The 21,399-nt window shown below is 36.8% G+C and overlaps 1 protein-coding gene across 16 annotated transcripts in view; it reads right to left on the reverse strand.

The window, feature by feature from the left end:
- The window catches only part of EPB41 (erythrocyte membrane protein band 4.1), a 103,047-nt gene that overhangs the window by 30,278 nt on the left and 51,370 nt on the right, over positions 1-21,399 (reverse strand). For 5 of the 16 annotated variants that reach the window (XM_081335085.1, XM_081335095.1, XM_081335093.1 and 2 more), the window contains exons 2-13: positions 20,750-21,206; positions 19,641-19,874; positions 16,998-17,102; positions 16,287-16,329; positions 13,942-14,017; positions 12,986-13,204; positions 12,604-12,691; positions 11,167-11,319; positions 9,935-10,032; positions 7,742-7,914; positions 7,052-7,168; positions 2,204-2,415 (exon numbers count right to left, since the gene is read on the reverse strand). In XM_081335085.1, coding sequence (XP_081191211.1) covers positions 2,204-2,415; positions 7,052-7,168; positions 7,742-7,914; positions 9,935-10,032; positions 11,167-11,319; positions 12,604-12,691; positions 12,986-13,204; positions 13,942-14,017; positions 16,287-16,329; positions 16,998-17,102; positions 19,641-19,874; positions 20,750-21,206 — 1,975 coding nt within the window. Of the gene's footprint in view, positions 1-2,203; positions 2,416-4,427; positions 4,542-7,051; positions 7,169-7,741; positions 7,915-9,934; positions 10,033-11,166; positions 11,320-12,603; positions 12,692-12,985; positions 13,205-13,941; positions 14,018-16,286; positions 16,330-16,997; positions 17,103-19,640; positions 19,875-20,749; positions 21,207-21,399 lie in introns of all 16 variants that reach the window. The other 11 variants (XM_081335086.1, XM_081335096.1, XM_081335094.1 and 8 more) reach the window with 5 other exon arrangements.

The following is a 21,399-nucleotide window of genomic DNA, read 5'->3' on the forward strand; positions in this document are numbered from 1 at the left end:
TGTAGCTATTAAAGATAGGAGAGAATGCACACTTTTTTCATTTTTAAACAGTCCAAGGTTTTAAAACCAACATTAAAATGTTAAAATCTTGCTGAATACTAATAAGCAATGGCAGACTATATTTCAACTGTCAACTTTAATACAATATAATAAGATATTAGCCGAACTGAACTATACACATTCATTGTCAGTAAATCCGACTGAAACCAATCAGGTGTTATTTTTAAATTTAAGAATATAGGATTTAACTGCAATAAAATCAAGGAGGAGTTTATTTAACCAAAATTAATTTTTAATATATTATTTTAGACATTTTCATGCTGGAGTCTGGATTATGAATAGGTTTTCTATTTTTTTCTCTATTAAAGTCTGAAGAATGGAATTTGAAGAGAGAAAACCCACAGGCATCCATTCCAATTACTGTAATTTATATGTAAGAAATTTCAGGGCACAATGAAAAATCAATCAAAAATAAGAGTTAAAATATAGAGCAAGATAATAAAACATTACTAGCATAATACATAGTACATACCGTCATCTCGTTTAGTCCAAGAGGTTCCATCTCTGACTATAGGAGGAGAGATGTTACCTCCCATTGATAAAGCACGCAATCTGGGCGTCCTCCTAGATTCACGACTCAGTTTTGAAGATCACATTGGAACCGTGGCTAGGGGGGCATTTGCCCAGATTCGTCTTATATACCAATTACGCCCCTTTTTGGACCGAGATGCCCTACGTACAGTCACCCACGCACTCGTTACCTCCCGTATTGATTACTGTAATGCTCTCTACATGGGGCTGCCCTTAAAGACCACCCGGAGGCTTCAGCTGGTGCAGAATGCAGCTGCGCGGGTTGTGATGGGAGCTTCCCGATACTCCCATATTACACCCCTCCTGCGGGAGCTGCATTGGCTACCAGTTGCCCTCCGGGTGAGATTTAAGGTGCTGGTACTTACCTTTAAAGCCCTACATGGCTTAGGTCCGGGATACTTGCAGGACCATCTGCTGCCGGGAACAAATTCCCATCGTCCAGTACGCTCACACAGAGAAGGCCTCCTCAGGGTACCGTCAGCTAGGCAATGTCGGCTGGCGACCCCCAGGGGGAGGGCCTTCTCTGTGGGAGCACCAACCCTATGGAATCAGCTCCCCCCTGAGCTTCGGATAGCCCAAAACCTCCAATCCTTTCGCCACGGCCTCAAAACACACCTGTTCCACCAAGCTGACCTAGACTGACAGGCATCTTAATTAATTTATATTTAGTATTTTTAATTCATTTTTAAATTCTCTAATTTTTTATTGCACTGATGTTCTCAATTTCATTTATCTTGATTTATGCACTTATTATATGTTTTATTGTGAGCCGCCCTGAGTCCTTCAGGAGATAGGGCGGGATATAAATCCCATCAATAAATAATAAATAATAACAATGAATATAATGAACTCTTTAGATCCTAATTCAAAGGTAATATATCTAAAATAATGTCTTATTTCACATATTTAGGGCATAACACAATGCATGTTATATAACTTTTAGATTTTCGTTTGAAGAAACTCTCAAGCAAGTCCTTTATAGTATTATTGAAAGTTATATGCATATAGTTGGAAAATGTCTTAAATACTTATCCCTTCCTATTGATTCCTATTATTAACACATTGCATGATAAAGAAACCACTCTTAATAATGGTTATCAGTAGCTCTATTCCAAACTCTGAATTCACTTGCATCAATGACAAGAATTAGCTAACTGCAGCTAAGCCATACTTTTGAAGAAATATGTTTAAGCCCTGTATTGACTTTTTAAACATTTGGATTCTTTTGGAGTTAGCACCCATAATAAATCAAATGAATAAATCAATCTATGTAATCAGGACAAAGTCTCTTAGCAATCTGTAATGAAATAGAGAGACAAAATCTAACCCACTGAATAAGTAAAAGCAACTTTAAGAAAATAGAGTTGTTTATAAGGAAACCCAGAAGAATGTTTGACTTGAAACTTTCTTAGGTTGTAAAAGCTGTGCTTGGAAATCATTGTAATTTGCCCTTTCACCTTCAGTCTGAGGACAAAACCAGAATAAGCGATAAATACTTTTACCAGCTGCCTATTTAAGTGGTTTAGCTCTGAGTGGGATCAATCTCTTACTTTATTCTAAAACAAACAAAACCATCTTTACCAATAATGATAAAAATGGTGGACCATCATACCTGAAATCCTTCCGCTGGTTCTGTTTTGGCTTTATCTTGCAAAGTTCCTTCAAGTTTTACTTCTTTTTTTACTGTTTCCTTTTCAGTTTTAAGAACTGCAGGTTCTTTGCTGACAGATACGGCTGGTACAGTTGGCTCAATAACATGGCTCTGAGCAATAGCTGGTGCAGATGTAGGCCGCGGGCTTCTATCAGGTGTAACCACTGCTACTGCTAAGCAGAAATAGATATATCATCAGTTATAGTACAGAACAGAATCAAGAAGAAAGCCACAACACTGCAAAAGAAAGATATGCAAAGCAATTGGCATGTCTAAAGCAGAATTTATTTTAAATAATGCTAAGGAAAACATTTAATACCACCAAGAGCCACACATTAATGTTAGTGAACAACACACTATGTAAAAAGCTTTATTTCAAGAGTCACTGTACAAAGTAGGTAACTGCTGAAAATAATTATCACAGGAAATATATCATCACCTAATTACTGCTATTACTCATAGTGATAAATGCAAAACAAGATCACTTGAGTTACTGACAGGACATAAAATCCTTATCAGCTATAAATATTGTTTTTTAAAAGTATTTTTGTTTCAAAGGGTGGCCCAGTCATAATACTGGCTGCTTTTTTAAAAGCAAGTTTCAGTTACTGTATGTCCTATGTTGTGAGAATAGTGCAGAATAGTGCAGAAAAAGCCCAAAATACATGACAATAGTCTTTAACAGTTTTCTTTCTCTTAAGTGGGACAGTGAAACACAACATAAATTATATCACCTCCAAGATACAACAATAAATTCAGACTGGGTCCTAAGAAAACTAAAGGCAGCAGAAGAATGAGCAGCAATAGTACTTCATGCTACTTCTGTATTAATTTATTTCACACACTCATTACTATTCAAAATGTTATCTCAAAAACTACATTGCCTCAAGTCTGACATTTTCAAAATCTAATTTGAAGTTGGAGTACACATTTCATCAATCAAGTATACTGCACTTGATCAACGTCAAATGATATTACTCAAGCTAAAAAAATTACCTTTGATACTCTCTCTTCCATATTTTGTTTTGGTTCTTTAATGCTGAACTGGCACTACTAAAGTCTCCCTAATTCCCAAATGTATATAGAGATACTCCTTGACTTACAATCACAATTGAGCCCAACATTTCCGTTGTTAAGCAATAACTGAGTTTTGCCTCTTTTTACGACCTTTCTTGCCACAGGTGTTAACTGAATCACTATTAAGTTAGTAACATGGTTGTTAAATGAAGCTGGCTTCCACACTGTCTTTGCTTGCTGGAAGATCACAAAAAGTGAACCCATGACACTACAATAGTCATAAATTCATGCCAATCACCAAAATCCAAATTTTGATCATGAGATAACAGAGTTGCTGCAAAGTGTGAAAAACTTTTTTCAGTGCCACTGTAACGTTGAACAATAAAGGAGAATATTTGTAGCTCAGGGTTGAAAGGAGGAGTCTTTGGGGCTCTCCATGCGTGTTTTCTTGCAGATATTTCATTACCCAAACTAGGTAACATTATTATTGCTGATCATTTTAACTAATTTGGGTAATGAAATGTCTGCAAGAAAACAACCAAGCTCAGAGAGTGCTAAGGACCCCTAACTTTCAACAGTCACTAACAAATGGTATAAGTGGAGGATTATCTGTACTTCACTTCCTTTCCCTCAGTATGGATCTATCCCATGCTACCACTCATAGTTCATGCTCATTCACACTGACAATGTTCCAGAAAGGAGGAAAACAGTGCAAAACACATGCATACTATCAAAATTAGACTAAACCTCATATAAACTCTTTTAGAGCAACTTTAATTATGAATGCCCCCTTTCACAATTTCAAGTCTATCATATAAATATATTAAGCTTCCTAGAGTTCTCTACCCATTGTTGTTGCTGTTAGTTGCGAAGTCGTGTCCGACCCATCGTGACCCCATGGACCACGTTCCTCCAGGCCTTCCTGTCCTCTGCCATCTTCTGGAGTCCATTTAAGCTCACGCCTACTGCTTCAATAACTCCATCCAGCCACCTCATTCTCTGTCGTCCCCTTCTCCTCTTGCCCTCCTTTACCCATTATGTGCCATACTACTGGTAAGTATTGATTGCTATAATAAGTTTAGTGAATGATTAGATAAATCATAAAGAATGAATATTAGTCACTAACGAAAATATATTAGTAACAAAATATAAGTTGTTACTGAGATACCTGACTCTTCCTGAATAGTTTCAAGTAATATCGATTTTGGCTCTAGATCCTGCACAACTGATTTTTCTTCTTTCTCCTCTTCTTTTATTGTACTTATGTCTAGAACATGTATAGCTATAAAAGTTATGAATGCAGTTTAAAACTTCAAAGAATTAAAAGAGAATTACTAGGAGCAAACTTGTACACAGAATTTTGTCTCCTCTTCCAAGCTCAGTCAGTTGTGTCTAGCTATTTTTGCATGTAAATACATGCATAGACACATTGCTCTGTATTTTTTTTTCATTTAAAGCAGTCATTCAGCTCTAAAAAAGATGCGACTGTTTCGAAGATATGAAATGAGCTTGCAATCTCTCTTTAGATTAGGTCTAAATATAAACAATCTAACTGTTCTACTTGCCTTCTCTATCCAATTTGATAAGTGATTTACTAGTACTACTGTGTACAAACTATAGAATGCAAATTTAATATCACTGTTCTAACATATTACAATTTTGAAGGTTGCAACCTGTCACCATTCTGTTACCTGAACACACCAGAAGAACGAGGGGTATGCATTTGTATATGTAGTATCCTGCTTTGTTTATAAAAGGATACTACTCTCCCATTAAATTTCTTCAGTCTTATAATATGAAATGTTAATAATATATGCAGAAACTGATACCAATTCTCAAAAATCTAGACATCTGAATTATACAACAGAAAATATCTAAGAATAATCCTACTGCATCTGAACAATATTAAAATAAGCTATTTAACAAATTGCTCTAAATATGTCTTATCATTAAGAATGACAAAATAAAAAAGCATTGTGAAAGCAGCAGAACTGAGACTGAATTTAATGCCTTAAATATGCTCTGAAATGTGTGTCGGAAGAAATCTAACTTGCTTTGTACAGCTTTCCTAGCCAGATTATACTGTTATAGACAAGCTTAATGTTTTTAAAAATACGATGAAATCCTCATGAAAAATAATGCTTTAATTACAGTAAAAGAAACCCAAAGATACCCTAATTTTGAATATAACTTTAGGATTGTATAAATGACATTTGTTTATGTTTATGTTTATGTTTTATTTAATTTATATACCGCCCTTCTCCCTGGGGACTCAGGGCGGTTCACAGGGCATATAAATAAAAATACAATACTATACAAAAGTTAAAACAAAGATTAAATCAGTGCCCAATTAAAAACAATAATGCAATCTAAAATGACAATTTAAAACCCAGCTCCCCCATCAGGCCAGACCGGCCAATTCAAACAAATGGGTCTTCAGACCACGACGGAAAGTTCGGAGGTCCGATGCCGTCCGGAGCTCCACCGGCAGTTGGTTCCACAAAGCCGGGGCACCCACAGAGAAGGCTCTCCCCCTGGGGGCCGCCAGTCGACATTCCCTGACCGGAGGCACCCTGAGGAGGCCCTCTCTGTGGGAACGCACAGGGCGGAGGGGAGTTGAAGCCGGCAGCAGGTGGTCCCCGAGGTACCCCGGACCCATGCCATGTAGGGACTTAAAGATCATAACTAAGACCTTGAACCTCACCCGGAAGACAACTGGTAACCAATGCAGCTCGCGGAGCAAAGGTGTAACATGGGAGTACCGGGAAACTCCCAAGACAACTCTCGCGGCCGCATTCTGTACCAGTTGGAGCCTCCGAGTGGTCTTCAAGGGAAGCCCCATGTAGAGAGCATTACAGTAGTCAAGGCGAGAGGTCACGAGCGCATGAGTGACCGTGCACAGGGCATCCCGGTCCAGATAGGGCCGCAACTGGCGCACCAGGCGAACCTGGGCAAAAGCCCCCCTAGTCACGGCCACTACATGATCTTCTAGGGTAAGCCGTGAATCTAGGAGGACTCCCAAGTTGCGAGCCCTATCCACGGGGGGTAAGAGCTCACCCCCCATAGAAAGAGATGGAACATCTTGAATGTCCCGGGATGCCGGAATGCACAGCCACTCAGTCTTGTCAGGGTTGAGCTGAAGTCTGTTCCTCCCCATCCAGACCCGAACCGCCTCCAGGCAACGGGACATCACAGCGAGGGCATCACTGGGGTGGTTTGGGGTCGAAAAGAAAAGTTGGGTATCATCGGCATATTGATGATACCCAACTCCAAAACCACGAATGATCTCACCCAGCGGTTTCATGTAGATGTTGAACAGGAGAGGCGAGAGAACCGACCCCTGAGGAACTCCACAAATGAGAGACCTCGGGGCCGATTTCCAGCACAGCACTTACAAACTATCCATACCGAAGAATACAGCTGCCCAGGGAGATTGAACAACTCTTTTGCAAAGTTTTTTTTTTATAATAACGAATACGGAAAGTGGTTCTCCTTCATTCATCTGACACCTTAGATCCAAACTATTTTCTCAAGCAACTGAGATTTGTGGCTCTATTATTGATGCAAGAATTTAAGTATTAATATACAGGAAGGGCTTTGTTTTCCAATCATCGAGAACTCATTTTATTCCTTTATGAGATTGGAGGGGGGTGGATTTCCTGGGAGGAAAAATATACCCCAGAACATGTGAAGCATTTCAGAATCAGGTAAGATGTCTCCGCTCGCAAAAGGATAGAAAAAGCACCGCAGAGACAGGGACAGAGAGAGAATCAGAGCTACCCACAGTGATACCTGGCTTCTCCTGAAATTGTTCCACAGGTTCTGATTCCGGAACCCCAACCAACAACACATCCTCCTGCTTCTCCTCCTCTACGAGTTTGAACTGAATTTTTTGAGAGCCACGTTTAGCTGAAGAAATTGTGCACATGTTAAGAATATACAAAACATTGTATATAGAAAAAAAAGTTGCTAAATTTCAGTTTAACTGCTTTGTTGATTTCTTCGATTTTATATTAATCTGCCTTCAGTTAGAATTAGCTCCAAATTTGAAATGGTTCTTAAAATTGACAATTGTTAGCTATTGTTAAGCATTGTTAAGTGTTTAAGGAAGTTTTAAAAGCTACTTTTATGAACGTTTTAAAATTGTTTGTCTTCATGTTATGTCACCAACATGGAAGTCTTTTCATGAGGCATTCATGTTACATAAAAGGAACAATGAGTCACATAGGAGATCATAGTTATTTCCTCATGACCCCCAGAATGTGGCAAAATAACAGAGTTGCCAGGGTATGGTAAGAATCAGATGTCAGTTTTCAACTCCACATTTTTTTTCCAAACTTCCCATGTGAATCTAATAACACTTTTTAATCACACACTACACATTTAAGAAAAATATTACTGAAATCCAACTCAGTAGTATCCGTAAAGAACCAACTTAAGACTGGAATTTATAATAAAGAGGAGAGAGTTTAGGGTACTCACCACCATCAAGGCTTCTAGAAGCACGTTTACTTGCTGTTCGTTCAAACTGTGGCGCAGGTCTATCTATCAGGGCACTAGCTTGTCTGGTCTGAGCTTGTGTCCGGCCACTGTAGCGAAATTTAGAACCCAGCACCAAGAATCGGCTCTTGGGAAGCGCTTCAGTTGACGTTAATCTAAAAGATACATGCATATTCTAATGTTATTAATGTACAACCCAGGGATATGATTCCAACTCAAATAAAATGACAGCCACTCAACAGTGAGTGCTATCTTAATTGTATCATTATTTTATTCCCCTATAAGTGCCATTCACATCCATCAGCAGGAACCCCAAGGCACACTCTTGTCTGTGAAGCTATGAGGTAACAAATTACCAGAATTCACTCTACTTTTTAAAGGTAAATATAGATCGGAATGAGATTTTGTGGGATGTGTGATTGCTACATTTCTTTGTTTTCTAAAAATTTGTTTTCCAATTGGTAAAATATATTTACAGATTTGGCTTCACTGATTTAATAAGAGAATTTCTCATTAAATTCCCCATGTGTAAGATTGCACAGGACTATATCTTCTCCTTATAAAATAAGCACAATTTATATTAAATTCTGGGCTTTGGGTAAGAGATTTTAAAGTATCCCCCTTTCTAGTTTTCTATGCTTAGCTAAAAGAGGCAAGTGTTTGATAGAAGAAGAACTCTCAAGAGGACAGCTTAGGTTGTACAGGATAATTGGTCTGATTAGTGAAAGCTTTCTTATTTAGAGAAACTTTGGAAACAGGGGCTACCTCCAGGTTTGTATATTTTGAAGTAATGAATCATTATATACAAATTAGCTCATTCTTATTATGAGAGAAGCTGACTGTTTACATTTAGTTATTCATTTATGAATATAGATAACAATTTTATGCTATTCAAAGATTTGTGCTCTTCCCCTCAGCTACTGCCAATGTACTGGCCTCTGCACCTGTTACATTCTACTGTGGTCTCAGCAATAAAGAACAAGCCTCCCAATCATCCCCTTAGCAACTAATTTCCTTGACTATTTCCTTGACTATGGTGGCCATCACCCACCATTCAATCCACTTCTGCCTGAAGCAATTGCTTTTTGTTCCATGTTAGTAACAGAAGTTCCATTTCATTCTATAAATAGGCAAAATAATTTGAAATACAGGTAGTCTTTGCCTACTTATGTTAAAACTTTAAAAAAAAATCATGAATGCATTTTTTTAGAGTCAACAGTCCAGTTGCCATCATTGAGGACTGTGTTGTTGTTGTTAGCTGCGAAGTCGTGTCCGACCCATCGCGACCCTATGGACAACATTCCTCCAGGCCTTCCTGTCCTCTACCATCTTCTGGAGTCCATTTAAGCTCACGCCTACTGCTTCAGTGACTCCATCCAGCCACCTCATTCTCTGTCGTCCCCTTCTTCTATTGCCCTCGATCTTTCCCAGCATTAGGCTCTTCTCCAGTGAGTCCTTCCTTCTCATTAGGTGGCCAAAGTATTTGAGTTTTAGCTTCAGGATCTGGCCTTCTAAAGAGCAGTCAGGATTGTTCTCCTCTAGGACTGACCGGTTTGATCGCCTTGCAGTCCAAGGGACTCGCAGGAGTCTTCTCCAGCAGGACTGTATGAGTTGCTAATTGAGGACTTCATGTAACAGTGACTTGCATCTTCCTGCTGGCTTCCCCATTGACTTTGCTAGTCCTAAGCTCGTGGGAAAGGACACAAATCATGATCACATGACAGCCGGAAACTGCAATGGCACAATCGTGCCCAGATCACAATCACATGAACATGGGGATGCTACAGTGGCTATTAAGTATGAGGATCAGTTGTAACTGCTATTCGTTTAGCACCATTGTAAATTTGAATGGTCATTGAACAAGTAGTCAATGAGGACCGACCATATTTGTATCTTGATTAGGACAAGGACTAATAATACCAGCTGTTCCATGCTTGGGATGAGTTGTGCATCCCTTGTGAGGACAAAAGAAGAGTCTTTGCTAATGATATTAACCTACTTTCAGAGACAAATACTGGGAAATCAAAGCCACCTGCTACCACTAGTCATTGGCCAATTAGGACTTTGGAGGTCTGAAGTATGAGACCACATTTGATCTCATCCAACTCAGATCAGAAGTGGATTTAGAAACACCCATTTCTTAATTAGCCTGCAATTAAAAAAACAAATGCAAACCTGAAAAATGTGTGATGTTCAACACAGACTTTCCACAATTTCTTAGCTGCTCGATAGCTAGGAAGCTTGAATCCAATAGTACTTTCATATTGTTCATGCTATGGAAAATAGTATAGAGCAAATTTGATTGGCACAGAAGTTATCACTGGATTAAACTATTTATTACATTTTTAAAATTGAATCTTTAAAGAGAAATAGCCATTAAGAACAAAGCCAGTAAATTTAATTTAATTTAAGCTATTATTGAAAAAGTTATCCAATCACCATCAACTAAAGAAAGCAAATTACAAAGGAAATGAAAAAAACAACAATGGGGAAACGGGCAAAAGCCCTGAAAAAATAAAACAGGGAAGAAAGGGACCGGTCACTCTCTTTTGGCTCACCTCACACAATGGTTGTGGGAAAAATAGGAGGAGGGAAGAAATAAGTAAAAATATAGAAAACAAAGTAAAACCCTAACAATCATTTTTAAAAAATTTCAGCTATGTGGCTGCATTGAAACTATAATGGTTTGACTGCATAAAGTAGCTGTTATAGGAAACTGAATACTTCATTTTTACCATTTAACAAATCAAATAGCTTATGAAAAGTTACTCCTTTCATTAGAATTAAAATAGATACAAACCTAACTGAAATTGTTTAAAAATACCATTTCTATAAAACATTTTCCCAAAGCAGAAAAAAGCAATATGATCTTACATTAAAATCACAGCATGGCTTGGTCAATACAAGATGACACATTTTTTAAATGCTGACAACACATCTACACTGGTAAGATATGCTATTATCAATAGAAATATGTATATCATGAACATATATATGTATATGAATCTAAAATGAATTTTTACTCTTCAAACCTAATATAACTAATAGCAATATCCACATCCTTATTATAGCAAGAACTCTGAATTCATCCAAGAGATGTTCATTTGATATACAGTAGATTGAAGTATATCTAACATAAAATGAAACACAACAAATTAGGAGCTTCTAATCAACAAAGCCACATATAAAACCATCTGCACTATTCAACCCAGGCCCAAAGACATTTCCTTATAAGAAGCATCAAAGGAAGTAAGTCATAATCCACCAAGATATGCACGATTGTGGATAGATTTTTGTTCAGCATCCGGATTAAGTTGTTATTTGAAAAATAGTTTATCCTTAATATTTCTCTAAGATAGGACAAATACATTCAATTAGAATGAAAATAAAATTACCCCATAACCTACCTCACCAGGCCGGATCTTAATAAAAAAGCTACTGCGCTTGTAAGAAATCTTCAACACTTTGGGCCAAGGAAAACGGTTGATTCTCAGTTTATCTTTGTAGACAAGAAGACCACTGGAACAGACTCCTAGAGTGATGTCTACACCTTCCAAGTCCTATGAAAAAAAGAAAATAGGATATAATACTCATATGTTCTTATTGCAACATTTAAAAAAATATTTTGAAAAATAAAAAACAATAAAAGATTGTACAAACTAAAGTCAGAAAAAGTGAAAGTGGAAGAGATAAAAAGGAAAGGATAAGGACATTGTTTAACTTTAGTTAAACAAACCAATTTTTTACTCCTTCCTCTCAATCAGGCTATGTCTCATCCTCCCCTTATCCAGGGAGATTCCATAGTACCAGTCTATTCACCAGTACTTCAGTCATAGTCATGATATCATTTCTGCTTCTTCAGAGATGTGCTAACACACCATCCTCATCAGAAGTCTCCTAAACATTAAAAATGCTTGACCCTATCCATGACTTCTGCACTAGTTATTTTTAATTTCTTCTATATACTGTTCTCTTGACAAAATCCTGACCTTGGTAATATGCTCTCTTCAAATACAGTTTTCCATTAAATGTTCCATATTTTTATTACATTAGCCTTGATCCAACAAAATCCAACAAGTTTCAGACACAATTGTTTGCATTCATTCAAGCATATCTCCCCCCGCCCCGCCCAAAATAAATAAATAAATAAAAGCTCTCTCTTCATAATTGTCAAGTCATTTTTCAGTGTTTTCACTAAGGGCAAAATCCCTTCTGAAAGTTCCTAAATTTAATTCTGGACTTTACTGCTTGTACATGAAGCAACATAAAAACAGAACAGCATTATGGAAAGGGCCAACTCTATCTCTTCTGGCAAAGCTGGGAAACCATCCTTCTCTGAATTAGCTCTACATTCTTTAGAACACTCAAGAGCATAGGCAGATGGGTGCTAGAATTAGTATCGTTAGATTATGCGCAGGATTTCAGAGTGTGTAAAAAGACAGATTCTTCCCATCTCCCATACTCTGGGGCCTGCCTATTAAATAGTGCCATCTGGTGGGTTCCAGAAAGCAAGCTTTCTCTGTTACAGCACCTGCTCTTTCGAATGCTATACCCCTACATTTGGAGAACGCCAAACCCTGCTAGTATTTTAAAAATTTTGAAGTTCTGGCCCTTTCCTCAGACATGGAATCTGGAGGTTAGGTGAATCTATTGCAGTAAGTTTTTATTTGTATTATTATTGGAATTGGGCTTGCTTTTGCTCACCACTACTTTCGTTTTTACTTTCTTATTTTGCTTATTCAGTTTGTTTGATTTTAATCCTGTGTTTACCAACCAGAGTTGCAATTGGGTGTGATATATAAGTCAAACATATAAAAATATTATAAACAAATATATTCTCTTACCTTGGCTTGATGAAGATCAACTCCATACATCGACAGCTTTTTAGCATTCTCAAGAAATTCCATATCAGCCTGAGCTGGACTCATAGATCTATAAACAAATAGGTGCCAAAATAGCATTTTAGCAGCACTTAGGTGGTGTCCTGGGTCCACTGAACCATGAAATTTAATTAAACCTGTTCACTGTTGGTTGAGTTCACCCAACATACTAAGTTTATTTAAATTTTTAATTTTCAGGAATAATTTACTTTGACTTATAATGATAGATTATAACCTAAGTGAAATCAATAATTACCACTGTATCCATGTTTTAAAGATAATCATATTTCTACACACACATGCACACATACTACAACACTTGTTCAATGACAGGTGTAATACTTGCCTGTATGTTTTATGCAATTCTGTGATCTTGTCTTCTAGTTCTTTTGTCTGGTTTGGGGCCAGTTTAAATTCACTGACATAATCTGGACCATGTAGATCTATATCATAGTCTCCTAACTCAGACTGGATTGTGTAGGAACCCAGCAAAGCTAACGTAGCAAAGGAGCAAGGAAGCCGCCCATTAATAATATCTTTTCTTAGCTGGAGACACAAATAATACCTGCAAAATACAAACATCATACCAAGGAATTCAAAGATTCAATTGCATCAATACCCAGCAAAGCACCTCTTCACTTGCAACTAACTAAAAAATCCACCAGATGGATTGAAAATCATTTTAGTTTTAAAGAAAGCTTCCTAAAACCAAGTATTACTTGTTTTTGGCATACACGTGATAAAAGATAAGGTTGCTCACTTTCTACCTTACGGAATAAGCACAAGATCAGCATTATGTAGCAGAATATTATTATTTTCTTCTGTTATGTGAAGATGATGAATTGTCAGAATACAAAAATAGAGCTCTCTCTCAAAAAAGGAGGACACGTATAATGAAGCCAAGTTCACCAATAACACTACATATATCTGTCTTCCAAGACTGATGGGCACATTAAACTGTTTTACCTATTCCCCTATAATTGTGTCCTCATTACATCTTTTCTTGCAGTTTAAGGCTTCTGTTATATATTTTATTTATTTATATTTATATACATATCTTTTATATGCATTACCCAAAACCAAGTATTTTGATTTTATGTTTGTTATTTTTCGTACTAGTAAATCTTTGAAATGCATTTTCTATTAGTTTAGAATAGTTTTACTCAATCTTAGAAACTTTAAGATGTGTGGACTTCAATCCCCAGAATACCCCAGTCAGCATGCTGGTTAGGGAAGAGCTGAAATCCACACATCTTTAAAGGTGTCATGGTTAAGAAATAGTGATTTAATGATATCACAAACCTTGTTATATCCTCTGTTAATTGTGCTGGGTCTGGAGGATAAAACTTGACATTGAAAGTGAAAATCCATGGACCTCCTGAAATTAAGTGAGATTTTTGGTTAATTTGCAATAGTCTGCAAATTATTAAATCATCATTCTTATCTTCAACTGACTGAAGAGCTAACAGACACTGGAAGGGATCTGGAAACCACAAGATCTCCATTCCTCCTTGACCGAATTCATTTCCATCAGTTTTGCTATAATTCACTCAGAAGATATGGAAATAACAAATTATAAACATAAACATTCCAAGCAAAATTTCTCCAGTGTATTATAGACCAAAAATAAATTACAATAAAACAACAAACCTAGAATCTCTCTGCCTTAAAAAAGTATCTTAATCCTATGCCTACCAGCTATAATATCACAACTTCAATTCCCAAAAATTAAATAAAATCACATTCAAGGAGTCAACTAAATGTATATCATGGGCTTGTAATCATAGACACCAATCTTTTGTAAGGAAAACAAAGACCAATCCAAACTGGAGGGGGTCACCATTCCAAGAATTAGTTTAACAAATGCTACATTGCTGCTAAAATTGTACTTTTTTTTTCTTTTTACAACCCTAGTCTAATCCCTTTATTTGGAATGGAGTCAGGGCAACTGAATGGAACTGAGTGTTTACTGGGTGGTTGACCTTCTTGATGCCTATGCGGTGTTCACAGCAGATATTTTCTCTTTACACCCTGATAGAGAGCCATCTGTCATTGCCTAGGATTGATCTCTTAAATTTCTAAATGGGAGGTGAGCATCTTCACCTTTAGGCCACCACTCATCTTGGGGACTAAAACTATACTATTTGCTCAAAAAGGGAGGGAAAACCCTTGTTCAGAAGAAAAAAAATGGTCACAGCTAATCAAAGCTGCAAAGTCAAAGACCCCTGGTATATTATGACAAATTGTTCCTACGATGCCACCCAAATGCAGTGTATTTCCTTCAATACCTGCATATATTATCTGCAAGCCTTGTATTATGATTCTCACGACGACACCTACATGATGGATGTGGCTTTATCCCTCTATCCCAGCGGCCCCCAGTAATATGTAAGGAAGTAAAAAATATTATTAATCAACTTAAGTGTGGTAAAGCTCGGGGTTGTAACTGTATTCCTTCCAAGTTAATTAAATATAACTCTGATGGGCACCAGTACTGGCCTCTCTCTTTTCATATATTAACTGCACAGCTAAGATGCCAGAGAACTGAGGGTAACAATAATTGTTTCCTTATGTAAAAAAGCATGACAAGACTGACTCACCTAATTATAGGTTAATTAGCCTATTGAATATCAATAGCAAATTATATGCTAGGTATCTATACACCAGAGTCTATATCTGGATAGTAAATGAGGAAATAATTGATCCCAAGCAAGTAGAGTGCCAAACAGGACTGTCTATTACAGAACACTGTTGTAAGTACTAGCTAATATATAAATCTAAGCTTATACATTCAAAATGTATGATAAATACAAACTTTTAGTTTCCTTCAATAAAATGCCAGGGTATAAAGCTGGCACAGCAAAAATGTGTACTGATAGAAACCCAGCTTTGCGCATGGAAATCATGGCTTTGTGCACATAAAGTTAGAGTTCTAATACTTCATGCTCTAGGCTTGTTCTAAAACTATATTTCTTTTGCTTTCTTTGGACTAGTTCACAGCTCACTTGCCCAGATAGAATGAGAGCAAGTTCTGACTGGGCTCCTGCTCCGTGTCTGCAAGCCAGCCCCTCCAATTTGCGACACCACCCTTTTACTGTTGCATTCACACAATAAGCTAAGCCAACGATAAACAAACCAGGTATATTGTGATGGGTGAACCCAGCGACAAAGCTACAAATAATAATAATAATAATCAGGGCTTTTTTTCTCATAGAACCCTCAGAACGGAGTTCCGGCACCTTTTTTGGATGGAACCTTGCAGGGTAGGCAAGGCAGGTTGTATGACGTGTGAGTTCCGGCACCTTTTTCTTTTACAAAAAAAGCACTGATAATAATAATAAGTTGGAAGGGACCTTGGAGGTCATCTAGTCCAACACCCTGCTGTGAGACCTCACAGTTTATTATAGCTGCAAGTTACCTGGACAGTAGAATGAATTTTAAGAAATAAGCTACTGTACTTGATAAACTACAAAGCAGATCTTACTAATATATTTGCTGATTCCTTTCATCACTTTTTGATGACTCTATGGATGATCCATAGGCATTTCACCCTGAACCTTTTTAACAGCTACTTGTTTGAGGAATCTGATATCAGATGTCTTTTTATTTATACATATCACTGTATTAAAAAGTCTTAATCCACTTACCATGAACCTGCTTTTTTATCTCTTTGGCAGCATCCAACCATGTCTATAAGAAAACAGTAAATATTTATCATCTGAAATGTTGAAAAATAACATCATGTGAAAATGTATTATTGCTGCATTAATACAGCACAAAACTAGCATAGTAATAGAATAAAATTATAAATATTACTAACGTTAACATAATCAAGATATTGACATAACTCCTGATGATCTTAAATGATCTTCTAATAATAAAGTGAAATATAAAGAAACAATAAAATAAAAAAAATACACAGACACACTATCAATATTAATTGTTGCAGAATTCCAATTTTACAAGCCTGGAAATTTTTGGACAGTTTTCAAGTTGGAAGCAAAACACAACTACCAACTACCCCCTCCCCAATTATATAAGCTCTCCATCTATATATGTAGATATAGTATGTGCAAGTACATTGGCCTGCTCAGAAATTTCAGAAGCCATTGGAGACAGGTGCTGTCCATGGTACTGATCTATCCAGAAGATCTTCTACCAGTATGTGCAGCATTATGCAGTTTAGTACCTTTCTGTGTTAGAGCCAATTTCTACAAATTTAGCAATGTCAGGTTGCATGCATTTTATCATCTGTTCTCCCAATAAAATTCAGTTCTTCCCCACCATTCCACCAAATTTAAGCAAATTAATTTCCTCCAATGACCTATTAAGAATATTTTTGTGTAAAGTTTTCTTACCTTAGATGTTGGGGTATCCCATATGGCCAGTCCAAAATAGTCCTCTTCCAAAAGGTTGAGGTGATCACATACTTTCTTAAGAAGATCTTGTCCTTTGGCATGTTTCTGTAGAAAAATACAAATAGTTTGGCATTTTTTCTATACAGAATTACAGATAATTATAGTAAAGGTTTATTTTTAGCTTTGGTCCTAGGTGGGGGAGATAAATAAATGAATTAATGAATGAATAAATATTTCATGAATGGGCATACAAGCATACTTGAGACTCAAGTCTTTCTTTGATAAAAGCTGTTAATCATTTACTATCTATACTCTCTTCCCTGGGATAGTTATTTAAAGTATTGGAAGGTTGCAGTTATGTTTCCTTAGACTCCTCTTCTTTAAACTAAACATATCCAATTCTTATAATACAGTGTCTAAGCCTGTGACTATCTTTGCTGCTTTTCTCTGTATTCTAGTTCCTTAGCATTCATCTTGCCTTGTAGTGACAAAAAATTAAAGCAGTAATTTAAATGCAGTCTGACCACATCAAAGTTACGGGAATTGTAATTTCATCTACACTACACTGGTGCAGTCTGACCAGTGTAATGCAGAGTGGAATAATCAATTCTATGATCTTGACATTATAATTCTGTTAATGCCACGCAAGACTACATGGCTCTTTTGGCTCATGCTTAATTTATGGTCTACCAAGACATTCAAATGCTGCTCACAAATACTATTGTTTGGCCAAGTACCACCCATTTTGTACCTGTTTTCTTTACCTAAGGTTCAGAACCTTACATTTTTCATCACTGAACAGCATTTGTTGGACAGGGGCCAATATTCAAGTGTATAGTTCCTTCTGAACCTTGAAGCTATCTTCTGAAATGTTAGCAATTCTCCTAACTTTGCATACCTTTCTTCACATATTAGGTACAGATATTTAACCAATTGTGAATCTTGCAGTGAGTTACCCTGTGGTAAGATAGGCAGCCAATATATATATCATTAATGTTATTAAATGCCTTACTGAAGTCTAAGCACACTCCATCTATAGGTAGTCCACATTGAACAATCACTTGTTCAACGACCATTCAAAGTGATGATGGCATTGAACAAGGGTCATTTATGGCAGGTCCTCATAGCTGCAACCAGGCTGCCACAGTGTTCCAGTGGTCATGGGACAATTTGGGCAGTTGCGACCTACTTGCAATTATGAGGATCACACCTTCCCACAGTCATGGGACCAGCAGTGATTATCTTCATTACTAACTTCTAAGAAGTAGTCATTGGAGAAGCCATCAGTACATTGCAAATGGTAAGCACATGACCCCAGGATGCTGCAACTCTGCAGGAGTCACCTAACAATGGCAATTGGGACTGCCACAACTGCCACTGTAAACTGGCAAAGCAAATAAAAATGACTTATTTGGCACAGCCTATTTTTAACAAACCCATGGAAGTTCTAGTAATCACTTGATACTAAAAAAATAGTTAAATGGACAGAATAGATAGTTGAATTATGGGTGGTTTATTTCATCTGTATTTCTCCACAATTTCATAAACCTGATTTTGGCTGATGGCCAAACTGTAAGTTTCCACTACAGTCTAAAGGTTATAAATCAATATAGGAGCATTCCTTGAGGCACTGATGGGTGGTTTTTTTCCTTCAAGCATCAGCAAGCCTTTCCCTCCCAGCTCACAAACAGATGTCAGGCTGAAAGGATATAAAAAGCTGCTTTAAATAATCAGCCTGTTGTCTTCTCTGCTAGTAGCAGTTCTCCAAGGACTTCAACCTAGGATCTTTAATCAAAGATGATACAGATGGAATGTAAGACAGTGAAATCACGATTTTACCACTGAGCCTCCCATATGAAAAAAGAATCTCCAAATTGGCGTTTTTGTTCAACTTCCATTCTCTACATGTAGAATTAAAGATTACACTTCAAAGGTACAGACACATAAAGTAACGGTAAAATAATATTAATAGCACTATTTTTAATACCACTATATAATAATGTAACATTCATACACTAACTAAAACATGTAAAGTCAATTAAAACAATGACTTTGCTCAATCAGCTATAGAAATACAGAAAACCTGGCCATAAATATGCATTTAGATTTAATTAGTGACTCAAAATATCAATGAACTTTTAAAAGGAACAGTAATACTTAATTCCCAATCTGTGCAACAGTCAAGCAAAAGGGACAAGGTAGTGTATCATATGCAACTTCTGTTATCCGTAGCTTTAAAGGTGCAACAACTATGTTTTTAGCTAGGCTCAAAGACGTCTGTAGTATGTTCCAATCAGCTCCTTCCATACCAATATTAAGTCACTTTGCCTTACACCCGATGTCATTCATTCCCAACATATTAAACATAAAAAGCCACTGATTGCTAAAAAAAATTAACCAAATTCCTGGGGCAAATTATAAAATAGTGGCTCCTCCAAACAGTTATTTTATCAATGCAATTTTTAAAAAAATGAAGTTTGTAATTTAAAGATAGGGTGGATTTGTTTAGGCTACTATAGGGAAAAATAGGGTGTTATATCATTTCAAAAAGATACACTCGATCAGGCCAATCACATTCTCCTCCCCCCCCTCCATAATAGTTACAATTCAGAAAAACAATCAGTAATATATAAATATACTTACATCCACCGAACACTCAAAAATTGTATCATCCAGTAAGGTAATCTTGCAATGCATGCTATTCCGGAGTCTTCTTACAGTTTTGGAAGAACTCTTTAATTCTTTTTCCACCTTTCCCTTGTTTTCTTTTTTTTCACCTGTATTGGAACACTCCACCTGTTCTTTTTCTTCCTTAATTTCAAGATTTATGTCCTCTAGATCTTGGTCCTGATCTTCTCTCCTATCCTCTTGAGCAGGCTGAAATCATTAAAATATTCTAACATAAATAAAACATTTTCCTATGTGTTTATATTAGTATTTTATAAATCTTTATTACTTAAATACTTCACAAGTAAAACATTTTAAAACCAGGAAACTCTTTAGCTGATTGATATGTGTTTGTGTGTGCATGTGCGTGCACGCATGCATGTACATGTATTAAACTTAAATGCCATTATATAGCTTTTCCAATATAATTTAAAATGTAACAAAATACCTTGTTCCATAAATTACACCTTAAAGATGTGAAACATTTCACAACTTGAACCTAAACAAACTTCTTCAAAATAAAGTTGTAAAATATGGACTAATTATTTTACAAATGTACATGCTGCCTACTGCCAAATGTCTCTAAGTGGCACCCACATAATCAGTAAAAACTATAAAGCAGCACCATAAAAAGTATCTAAAATCCGTATGCAAATGAGCAGCATGCCTCAACTCAAAAGGCAGTTTGTTTTCAATTATGGCTCGATCACTGGAAAAGCAGACATTTTGTGGATGTTAGATATATCCGTGCCAGAATTTAAGACAGGATGGGGACAACTGCAAGTATCTTTGACACAAGCTTTGTGACACTTTGTGCACCCTGAATTGGGACTGGAAGGCCCTGTTAATTCCTTGAATTGGAATTGGAAGGCAGTACAGCAGTTTCAATATTAGTGTAATAGAGCATTTATATTTTCCTGGGAATAAAACTCATGAAAGTCCCCATAAAAATATGTTCTGTTTTATTTATATTAAACTAAATTACTAAATAAACTATATTAAATTAAGGTCATATGAAGAATATTAAGAGGAATCTCCCTAGAAATCTAAGCAGCTGGAACGTATTACATTTACATGATATTTACCTGAGTTTCTGCACTGCTGAGTGAGTGAAGATCTAAAGATGGATCAGTCCTAAGTTCCGGTTCAGGAGCTGCTATTGGGGCTTTCAGCAAAATCTCTTCATCAAGATCAACTTCTATATCAGTCTCTTTCTGGTGTTCTTCACCAGGTTCTTTTGTTCCTGCCCCGTTGCCTTCTTCCTCTGATACCTGAGATTTGGGCCTCTTGAGGAGTGATGAAAATAAGCGTGACAGGCCACGAGTTTCAGAACTGCATTCTTTGTTCTTACTCTGATCCTCTCGGGTGGGTGTGTCACCATTGGATGCTTTCAGCTTCTTCTTGGATGGATTATCCCCCTCGGGTGCTTTCTCCAGAAGATATTCCTGGGGACCAGGTTCAGCAACCACCTCCTCCTCTTTTGGGAGCTGCTGTTTAGGAGTCTCAGAATCTGCCACTAAACTCTTTTCAGTTGTCATGTTGCTAGTGGCAGAAAAAAAATAAAATTGAAGACATGAAATATTAATACAAAGCCACATTTTTCTGTTTTGTACTACCTCCTTTTTCTTAATCCAGGAAAAAAATACTAACATTTATAATTCATAAAAATTCTTTTCCAATGCATCATTTCAGTAAGTTGAGGTGTCGACTATATTTTTAATAAACTGGATGTGAA

The sequence above is a fragment of the Vipera berus genome, assembly GCF_964194415.1.
Source record: "Vipera berus genome assembly, chromosome: 9".
Classification (NCBI taxonomy): Eukaryota; Metazoa; Chordata; class Lepidosauria; order Squamata; family Viperidae; genus Vipera; species Vipera berus.